Source organism: Orycteropus afer, unplaced genomic scaffold, assembly GCF_000298275.1.
Source record: "Orycteropus afer afer isolate SDZICR_OR568_19922 unplaced genomic scaffold, OryAfe1.0 scaffold00049, whole genome shotgun sequence".
In the NCBI taxonomy this organism is placed as follows: Eukaryota; Metazoa; Chordata; class Mammalia; order Tubulidentata; family Orycteropodidae; genus Orycteropus; species Orycteropus afer.
The window spans coordinates 13113467-13124572 of record NW_006921636.1 but is presented as its reverse complement, the minus strand read 5'-3'; the positions used below and the strand labels follow the sequence as shown (position 1 = coordinate 13124572).

General features: G+C 52.1%; 1 protein-coding gene and 1 non-coding gene across 2 annotated transcripts in view; one reads left to right on the top strand and one right to left on the bottom strand.

Annotated features, from left to right (window-relative positions):
* Positions 1-2792: 2792 nt before the first annotated feature.
* Positions 2793-11106, bottom strand: part of JPH2 (junctophilin 2) — a 105174-nt gene continuing 96860 nt past the window's right edge. Inside the window, exons 4-6 of the mRNA XM_007938414.2 lie at positions 6372-6490; positions 3622-4331; positions 2793-2873 (exon numbers count right to left, since the gene is read on the bottom strand). Coding sequence (XP_007936605.1) covers positions 2793-2873; positions 3622-4331; positions 6372-6490 — 910 coding nt within the window. The remainder of the gene's footprint in view (positions 2874-3621; positions 4332-6371; positions 6491-11106) is intronic.
* TRNAG-UCC lies at positions 7514-7584 on the top strand. The gene has a single exon. It is a non-coding gene; the product is annotated as a tRNA-Gly (tRNA).

Sequence of the window (11106 nt, the reverse complement as noted above, 5' to 3'; positions counted from 1 at the left end):
CTGGAGTGGCGGGCTGAGGATGGAGAGGCTGTAGGCTCCTCTCAGCAGAAACGGAGTCAAGAATTGCAACCGCCCCTCGGGGCCCAGCAGTGCCAGAAGCAGTCAGTGTGAAGCCGGAGGAATACAGAGGGGCAAAGGGAGGCTGACCCATCAGAAGCAATCTTCCAGTCGCAGAGCTGCCCTGGGAGGCCGGCCACAAGGCCAAAAGCCCCAAGGTCCAGAGCCGCAGAGGCAGGAAGCAGTAGCCCCTCCAACTCTGCTTGGAGGCCGGGCCACGTTCTTCCCCGGGCTCCCTGGGGCCCAGCAGCCCTTCCCTCTCTCCTCAAGGCGGAGGGCACAACCCCTCTCTTCCCCATCCCCCGCGAGCACAAGGATCCAGAGACCCAGTGTGGCACAAAACAGCTTCAAGTGAGGGACATGCAAGTATAGTCTTTGGCCAAGCAAGCAATGGGACACCCCAAGCACCCAGTGGGAGCCCCAGACCCTTGCTGGGAAATGCTACTTGACAGGCAGCCTGTCCCCAGCACCCGCCTGGGAGTGTGCCCCTGGGACATCTGCCTGGGCTGTTCCCTGAGCCCATGGGGGGCCCTGGTGGGAAGCAAACAAGCCAGTCAGGGCATTATCACAGCAGCTGGACTCCACCAGCCTCAGGGAGACCCCTCCCTCCCACTCGCACGCCTGGCCACCTGGTCAGTGGCTTCCCAACCAAGGCTCCAGGTGTTCAGGTCTCCCCCACTTCCATTGGTCCAGATGGGAAGCAACGTGGACTGCGGAGAGAGACAGAAGCACAACTGAGCTTGTCCACTGCTTTGCTGTCATTCAGGGCATGTGTAACCACGGGCATGTGGGCGCAGGATCAACACCGCAAAAAGCAGGGCCTCGGCGCAGGCCTGAGGGTGTCCCCCTCGTGGCCACAAGGGATCACATCACTCCCTCTGCTTTCCCGGGAGGCCTCGGCCTACCAGCCAGAGGTTAAAGAAAGGGGGGCGTAGCAGGAAGGGGGTGGGATTTAACATTCATCTCTTGATTCAGTGACTTCTCCCAAAACACACAAAAGCCCAGAGAGGGACAAAGTTGTAGATGGGAATCAAGGACAGGAGCAGGTAAGGAAGCTCAAAGGATCAGGCCTCATTCTCTCAGGGCCTTCTCTGTGATGGGGTGGAGAGCTTCCGGAAGGTTCCAGCACATTCTATTCCTCTTGGCACCGTCCACCACCCAGCACTGGCGCAACGGAAGGCCTCCTTAAACGTCTGGTGTGGCCAGGTCCAGAGTCCAGTCCTCCTTGGCCACCCTGCCTGGCGCTGCAGAAAGAGAGGTCCTGGTGTCCTCAGCAGGAACTCCTGGCTCTGCAGAGACAGCAGGAGGGTCAGGCGAGGGAAGGAGGGCAAACCAAGTTGAACCCCAGCCAGGCACAGACTGCAAGCATTGGGACTGATCTTCTCTAGGGACAAGATCTCATCTCCTCAGGCCCCCAGACAGCCTTGCCCCTTGGCTCTGAGGCTCCATGGGATCAGAGACTAGGCCCTGAGCCACCGCTCCATTTTCCTTGGGGACGCCGGCTCTGGTTCTCTGCACATGCTGTCTCTTACATCCTCCTCTTCCTCCTCCCCCACTGCCTGCTGGTTCAGTTCTCATCCTTCAGGTCCTGCAGGCAGCTTTCTCAGATCCCCTCCCAAACACAGACCCTGCAGAGCTCAGCGTTCATGCCCAGAGCAGCACCTACTAGGCTAATATTGTCACTGACCATTTATGTGGGTGGGAGAAAGATGTGCTGGTCTGCTCTTGTCAAGATTACAGCCTTAGAAATGCTATGGGGCAGTTCTACTCTGTCCCACCAGGTCACCGTGAGTCGGAATCAACCTGATGGCACCCAACATTTCCATGGGTGACAGGACAGGGAAGGAACCCTCTGGGGCCTGGGTGGGGGTGGGACAGTCCACACTGAGCTGGGATTGTAGGAGGGGTCTTTGGTGTGGAGGAGGAAAGAGACAGAAACTGTCAGCATGACCCAGCACAGGATTAAGGCTATAAAGGCAGGTCCTAGCAGCAGAAAGGTCTTCTCTGCCTTGTAGATACTTCACCCTGAGACAAGAGAGGGCCACTTCCCTTCAGCCCAGCCCACCTTTTCTCACAAGGCTGCAGCCAGTCCCCCAGCTCCATTATGGGAGAACAGGAGATGGAACCAATGACTAGCAGCAGGGTTCCAGGATGAGGGGACGGAGGGACAGAGTGGGGTCTAGGGGCAGAGGGGCTAATGACTGAGGTGGGGTGAGAAAGAAAGGCTGGGCAGAAAGAAGAGCACCCCAGGAGGACACGTCTAGACCCCTGGGGGTTGTGAGGAGGGAGCCAAGAGTCAGGTTTGAACTACAAAACTTTTACACAATGAGCTATATACTCAGGGGCTCCTCTCATGGTGGTCAGTCCAGTTTCTGAAAGCAGGAGTGAATATCTGCTATTTCCCCAGCTCCCAGCAGAGCAGCTGTCCAGTAAATGTGGTCGGATGAATGAATGAGTGAATTAATGAATAAGTCAGTGAGTGAAGGCCCAGTGAGCCAAGGCCTGACAGAGCAGGTGCTCTGCAAATGCTGAGCTAATGAGAGGGGTGCTGGAGGGGAGGGGGGTTGATCAGTCAAATCCCAACTCCTGGGCCAGTGTTTCTGTGGGGTGTGTACCTCAGTAAGTCCTGGATGGATGCCCAGTAACCAAAAGGCCCTCTGCCCATCACCCTGGTGCCAGTTCTCCCAGCAGGCTCCCACCACACCCCACCCTGAGCCGCACCTGGCAGACGAGGGTCAAGTCAGGAGGTGAACAAACAGGATGGCCAGGCCGATGTTCAGCAGAATCACCATGCAGATGAGGACAGTGTTGGGGACCTGGGAGTGGTGGAGAGAGGCTACGTGAGGTCCCCAGGCCTCTGAGGCACCCTCATCGCCCCCCAACCCCAGGTCACAAGGCTGGACTCAGAGGAACAGGAGCTGGACAGACCCTCCTGAGGGCATCCTCCATCTGTTCACTGCTGTATCCCCAGCCCCTAGACCACACACCATCAGAGCGGCAAGAGTTCTTGGGAATAATGAACCCATTGCCTCTGGGTCTAGTGAGGGGCAGGAACACAGGCCCCGATGTCCTGCCTTCCCTCCTGCTAATTCCTCTTGAAATCTCTCAGAGCCTAGCTTCATCCTTCCCGCTCCTGGTCCCAGCTCCCAGCCTGCTTGAGCAAGCCCTGAGGTCCACACCCCCAGGCCTGCTGGACCTCCAGGAAGCCCTACCTGCTACAACTGGTAGCAGTCGCTGCTGCTACTCCCCCAGACACTGCCCTGGCCCCGGCCCCAGCCCTCGCAGGTGCATCTATCCCCAGCCTCTGCTGGCTCACCGCCACCCCCTTCTCCAGAAAACTGCTCTCTTCTGATGGGATGCCTAGGACAGCCCCTGCCTCAAAGCAGGGATGACTCTTAAGTTTGACCTAATGCCCCTGACTCCCTGTGGGTCAGGTCACAGCTCCTGAAAACGAAGCGCCCATCTCTGCTGGGGTCCGTCCCCTGCCCTATCCTGCTTCCGTCATCTCTCTGGAGGTGGAAGGGGGACTCGACCTTCGCACCCCCTCTCTGCCGCCAACCTCACCTCTTCCACCTCGACCTCGGCCTCCGCCGCCATCGCTGCCTCCTTCCGAGCCTTCTTTTTGGCCTTTGTCAGCCCTCGGGCCTCCGTCTTGCGGGCCTTGGCCTTGGACTCGGCCTTGGGGACGATGGGCTTGGGCTCCAGCTTGGCAGGCGACGGGGGCTCGGGGCCCCGGGGCGCAGGGGCCTGCGTGGGGGCGGTGACCGGGGACGAGGGCGCCGAGTCGGACCGGGGGGACTCGGGCTCCTCCTCTTCCTCGAAGGGCGGCGGCTGCGGCGGCGCGGTGCGCACGGCGTAGCTGTGGTAGCCTTGATAGAGCGCCACCTCGGGCTCGTGCGACGGCGCGGGCGGCGCCTGCAGCGCCTCGATAGCCATGCGCTCGGGGCCCGGGCGCGCTGGACTGTGGCGGCCCGCGCCCTCGGACGGCGTCACCGGCAGCCCGGCCTCGCCTCCCGGCTCGCCGTTCCAGGCGCCCGGGCCCAGCAGGCCGTCCTTGGTGGCCCCCGGCCTGGGCCGCTTGGGCTGCGGAGGCGTCCCGCCTGGCGACGGGGGACCGCCCTCGGGCTGCGGGGTCTCGCGCTCATGCAGCTGCGGGCTCTCGCGGGGCGGCCCCAGGAGCCCCGTGGCGCCGGGACCCCGGTCGGGGGGCTCCAGCAGGCTTTCTGAGTTCTCCAGGATCTCCTGAAGCAGCCGGCGCTTCTGATACTCGGGGCCTGCGGAGGGGAGAACACAGGGAGGCTGGATTCGAACCCGGTGCCCCCTATGGGTGATCTCGGGGAAGCCACATCTTCGCTGAGTGTCATTTATTCACTCGACCAGCACTCACACAAACACTGTTCTATGCAATTCCAAATATTAACTCATCTTTTTAATAATCGGTAAGGAGCCACAGTGGCCCAATGGCTAAGTCCTCGGTTGCTTACCGAAAGGTCAGTGGTTCCAACCAGCCTCTCCCGGGAGAAAAAGGTGTGAGGATCTGCTCACCGGCCAGTTGGCTTCAGTAAAGATTACAGCCCAGAAAACCCTATCAGCGCTTCTACTCTACCACATGGGGTCGCATAACAAAAACAACAAAATGAGGCTGCTGCTATTGTTAACCTCCACTGTACAGATGAAGAAACTGAGGTTCTGCAGGTTAAGTCGTTTGACCAAAGTCACACTGCTGACCTCGCTCCAGCGTTTATGCTCTTAACCCCAGCACTGGTTCTTTCCATTCTCTTATCTGTAAAACAGACCTGACAATGTCTGTTTCATAAATACCATGGAAGGATGGAATGAGAGAACCCAAGTAAAAGTGCCTGGCACAAACATCCTTACAACTGTTGCTATGACCTGCAAAGCCCAGCCAGCCATGGTCATTCTTTCTCGGACCAGCAGGGGGAGCACTGTGATGGGACGTGACTGTAAATCCCATTCAACCTCCCAGGCAACATGTGCGCTCAATGGTCTTTCATCTATTTATTGCTCTCGTCTCTCTTTGCTGCAGCCAGAACATGTTTAGAAAGCACAAATCAAATCACGTCGCTCACCTTAAAAACGCTTCCACGCAGAGAACACCCATCTCCCACCCCTAGGAACTCCCGACGGCTCCACCCAAGTGCAGTATCTCTACCTGAGCTGGAGGGACTCCGCAGCCTCACTACCACTGTCAGCTACAATCTAGCTTCCCTGCAAGGCGTGATGTTCCCACTATCTGTGCCTTTCTAGCTCCAGTCCTTGCCTCTGGATTCCTCCATCCTCCTCAGCACTACCTGTTGCAGCAGCTCTCAAAGGATGGGCCCCAGGCTAGTGGGCAGCATCAGTATCACTTGAGAACGTGTTAGAAGTGCAAACTCTTGGGCTCCACCCCACATCTACTCAATCGACACTTCTGAGGTGGGACCAGTGATTGCGGAGTTTGAGATCCGCGGACCTGGTGAACTCCTGTTCAGCCTGCAAGATTCAGCTCCAATGGCTTCTCCCGGGGACAGCCTTCTCTAACACCTCCCCTGGCTTGACTGGTTCCATCCCCCTAGGAGCCCCTAAAGCCTGTGTTCTAATCATGCAGCACTCATCATGCAGTGTGCAATTTAATCATAATCATGAAACATCGGCCAAGTTACTGGGCGCTGACTACGCAATGTGCTGGCACCTGACATGCATTTGATCTCCATCAAAAATGCAGGCACCACTTTACAGACCAGGAAAGTGAGGCTTCCAGAGGTTCAATAACTTGCCCAAGGTCCCAGCACTGTCAACAGTGCAGTCAGGATTTGAATTCACACTGAGTCTGTATGCCTCACCCCCTGCTACTTTGTCTTCATGACTCTCTGTTCCTCTAGATTCTGGATCCTAGCTGTGTATGCCTCAGGGCCAAGCACAGTGCCTGACATGTGGCAATACTCAATCAATGCTTGATTGCAACCATTGAGTAACTGCAGGAAGCCTTCTGTCCTCTCATCACCCAAAGACTCTTTCTTGCTGTAAGCCTCACCTACTCCAACTGTTTTCCCTGCTCTGAGCAGAGAAGACAGTCTGCATGGGGTCAGTCCACAGTTGGGAGCCTCTGATCTGCCCATAACCATCTCAGCAATGTAAGAGCATGGATGTAGCTTCCCTACAGCCCTCTTTCATCATACCATCCCATGTGTGCACCATGCCCCACAGTTTCTAAAGCTCACAAACATCTATGAACCCACTTGGGCATCTCAGGTTTGCAGCAAGCGAAGGAAAGTGTCCCTCCATCCCAGGGGCTTCCCCCTTCTCTGCCCTACCTGGCTGGTAGAAGTCTGGAGCCAGCTCCCTGGCCAATGTGCGGGCGATGTTGGACTCTTGGTTAGCGGCCAGGGCAGCCTGTTCTGCTGCTTCAGCTTTGGCCTTGGCGTGACTTGTCCTAAGGAGACAACATGGCGGGGGACTCAGGATCCCTCCAGAGAATCACCCCTCTGCCCCTCCTCCCCAGCCCACAAAGAGGACACCTTGAATAGAACATTCATTCACTCAGGTTGTCAATGAACATTTATTGAGCATTGTGGCCCACACTGCTGCTCATTCCCCACATCCCTTCCTCTTCATTCTGCACACACAGACAGACTACATTTCCCAGCTTCCTTTGCAGTTAAGTGTAGTCAGGGGACTGAGTTAGGCCAATGCAATGTGGGCAGACCTGTGTATGTTATTTCCAGGCCTAATCCATAACAACCTCCCCTGTAATCCTCCATGCCCTCCCCCTCCCCCACTGCTGGTTGAATGCAGAGGAGGCCAAGGCCTTAGAACAAGGTTCTGAACCGTTTTTGTTTCATAGACAGATTCCTTTGGCAGTCTAGTGAAGCTATGGGCCACTTCTCAGAATAATGTTTTCAAATGTATACAATAAGTAGGACAACAAAGGAATATAATTATACACACTTTCATCAAAATATTTCAAAGAAAAAAAATTAATGAAATAATGTATGTCCTTTATCAAACAAAAAATCTAGCAGGTCTATTAACTAGCATAATTTTATTGATGAACATAAAGGATACTTCAAGGACATGAGCAACACCAGTAATGTGACACAAAATATATGTGATCTTTATTGGTGACAAAGTCACAGACATTGCTGATAGTATTACGAGGTACTGCCTATTTCCATAACAGAAAACAATGCTAAATTTCATTTAGAGAGCAGTAAAAATAAAAGTACTGTTTTACCCATCTGCAGTAGACACTTAGAGGAGCTCTGGTGGTGTACTGGTTAAGGCATTTGGCTGCTAACCAAAAGGTTGGTGGTTCCAGCCCTCCAGCCGCTCCACAGAAGAAAGATGAGGCAGTCTGCTTCTGTAAAGATTTACAGCCTTGGAAACCCGGTGGAGGTCGATGAGTTGGAACTGACTCAGTGGCAGTGAGTTTGGTTGGGAGTACACACCGAAGGCGGCAGTGGTGGTTCAGTGGTAGAATGTCCGCCTTCCATGCGGGAGAGCGGGGTTCGATTCCCAGCCAATGCACCTTATGCACAGCTACTGCCCACTTGTCAGTGGGGGCTTGGGTGTTGCCATGATGCTGAACAGGTTTCAGCAGAGCTTCCAGACCGAGACAGACCAGAAAGAAAGCCCTAGTGATCTACCTTCAAAAAGCAGCCAGTGAAAACCCTATGGGTGACAATGGTCCAATCTGTGAACGATCCTAGGGATGGTGCAGGATCAGGTAGCATTTGGACCCATTGTGTATGGGGTCACTGTAAGTGCATGGGGTCACCACCGTTAAGTGCAGCGGGGCCACTGTAAGTTGGGGGCCAACTTGGCAGCAGCTAACAGCAAGAATAGACACTTGGTCACTTTGGTGCTCTGCCTAGATCTCTTCACTGGGCTATTCCCAGCTGCTGGGAGTGTTGGCTGCTATTAGCTCACCGCCGCCCTAGAGAACTGCAGCAATGCAAGCCACCTTGTCCCAGAGGTTAAAACACCCACCTACCCACTCACTCTCACCCAGGCACCACAACCAGTGCTGACTGACACTGGAGTACGAAAGGCTAGCCCTTTTGCCCCAAGGGGAACCAATTCTCTGATGTAATTCCTGCTCCCAATCTCCTGTGGATCAGGCTGAAGCTAGACTCCAGCTGAGTGAGACCTTATCCTGGTTTAGTTCCTTCTCTGTCCTGTCCTGATTCTTTCCCTCTCCTCTCCAGAGAGGTGAAGAATTAACTTTACTCAAAGAATTTGGCCTTTGTTCTTGGTTCTTGGGGAAACAGATAACCTCTAAACCTTGGAATTTCCCTAGGGGTGTCTTTGTTATGCATGAAGGCTCCAGACCACACCTGAGAGTTTATGTTCATGAGCTGACTCAGAATGGAGGCTGGCCATTCCAGAAAGACCCACCTGGGGGGGGAAGGATTGGGGGGAGCTGAAGATTGAGTTCAATCATATGGACAGTGAGTCAACCTATCTATGTGCTGAAACCCCAATAAAACTTCTGTGGAGCTTCTTGGTTGGTGATAGACATAGACACAGGAGGAGAACAGCAAGTCCCTGGGAACATGGAAATTCTGGGTTTAGGACTCTTCCAGACCTCACCCTATGTGTCTCTTCTTTTGTATTATTTTTGCTATAAAAAATTATATTTATAAATTTTCCTGAGTTCTGTGAATTATTCTAGGGAATTATCCATCCTGAGCGAGCAGTGGAAGCTCTCAAATTTGTAGTCAGCAGGTCAGAAGTTTTACAGTCATATAATATGGTCTTCCATATTAAATGGCACAAGGATGTTATCCTAACAGTGAGAGGCTGTACTTGAGGATCTTGAAATGTTCTTTCTGATGATGAACACAATGCTGTTCTTCTTCAGTTTGTCGTTCCCAGCAGAATAGACCATATAATTGTCTCATTAAAAAATGGCCAATACCAGTCCATTCCAACTCATTAATGCCTAGGATACTGATCTTCAGCATTGCATTTTATTTTTGATGACTTCCAATTTTCCTTGATTCATACTTTGTACATTCCACGCTCCAGTTACTAATGGCTGTTTGCAGCTGTTTTGTCTCACTCTGAGTCATGCACATCAGCAAGAGAAGGTCCTGAAAGCTTTATTCATTGAGGTCAACTCTACATTGAGGAGGCAGCTCTTCCTTAGTGTACCTTCCAACCTGAGGGGCTCATCCTCTAGCAATGTATCAGACAAAGTTCCACAGCTATCAGTAAGGTTTTCACTAGTTTTTTTTTTTTTTTTTTTTTCCCTCCCAGAAGTAGATTGCTAGGTCCTTCCTCCTCGTCTGTCTTAGTCTGAAAGCTCCACTGAAACTTTTCCACCATGAGTGACCCTGATGGTATTTGAAATACCAATGGCACAGCTTCCAGTATCACATCAACACGCAAGCCACCACAGTGTGATGGAATGAGAAACTAGACTATATGAAGAATTAGGCATCACAAATAGAAGGAGACTCATTAAAAACCTGCAACACACAGATGACACAATCCTGCTTGCTGCAAGTGAAGACGTGAAGCACTTACTGATGAAAATAAAAAATCCTCACAACTGGACCAATAAGCAACATCATGATAAATGGAGAAAAGACTCAAGCTGTCAAGGATTTCATTTTAGTTAAATACAAAATCAATACCCCTGGAAGCAGCAGTCAAGAAATCAAATGATGAATTGCAATGGGCAGATCCGTTGCAAAAATGTTAAAAAGCAAAGATGTCACTTTGAAGACTAAGGTGTGCCTGACTCAAATAACAGTCTTTTCAGTCACCTCATACGTGTGCAAAAGCTGTGCAATGAAAAGAGAAGACTGAAGAAGAACTGACACATCTGAATTATGGTGTTGGTGAAGAATATTGAATATACCTCAAATCTGTCTTGGAAGAAACACAGCCAGAATGCTTCTTACAAGCAAGGACGGTGAGACTTTGTGTCACTTACTTTGAACACGTTATCAGAAAGGGCCAATCCCTAGAAAAAGATATCATGCTTGATAAGTAGAGGGTCAGCAAGAAAGAAGAGGGCCTTCAAGGAGATGGACTGACACAGTGGCTGCAACAATGGGCTCAAACATACCTACTGCTGTAAGGATGGCACGAGACCAGGCAGTGTTTCCTTCTGTCATACATGGGGTCGCTATGAGCTGGAATGGACTCAATGGCACCCAACACTAACAACAGGTCAGAAGTATGGGCATCCTGGGGACTCCTGAGCTTGTGACTAGCATCATGAATAGGGTGCATATACCCCCAAATTTGTAGCCAGTTGGTCAGAAGTGCAGGTGGCCTGAGAGTACCTGAACTTGTGTTATGGATGGTGTCTGGCAGTTTGGAGGACTGTGCCCTTAGCGTATAAAGTTTGGTCCTAACTCTGTTAGGGTGAGGAGAACTGATATGTAACTCCCTCAGTAAATCACACGCATTAAGAATTCCCATCTCGGACCAGGTTTGCTGGTGCGATGAGCCTGGTGGAACCACTGAGACTATGGCCCCTAGCTGCCCTTCAGGTCTGGGATTGAACCCACACCTGTGGCTTCCAGCCAAACAAAAGACAGGCATATGAGTTGAACATGTACCTGAGGTAGATACATTCCTTGGAGAGAACAATCATGGGAGAAAGAAGGGGTTTATGCACAGAGAGACAGCTCAGGGGGCAGGAGTGCATGGAGGGATGGACACAGTAGTAGTGGGAGGGGAGTTGTTGCACTGAGGTAAATTGTAGTCAATATCATGAGACAACGTGTGTGTGAACTGCTGTATGGAAAGTGAATTTGCTCTGTAAACTTTCACCCAAATCACAGTAAAAAAAAATAATAAATAATTCCCATCTCTTAAGGAAGAAGTACAACTATCCCTATTTGCTGACAATATGATCCTATACATAGAAAACCCAAGAGATTCAGAAAAAAAAAAAAAAAAAATACTGGAACTAATTGAGATACTTAGCATCATGGCAGGATATAAGATCAACATCCAAAAATCAGTTGGATTCCGGAGGCGGGGCAAGATGGCGGACTAGGCAGAAGGATTGCACAGACCCTCTTCAAC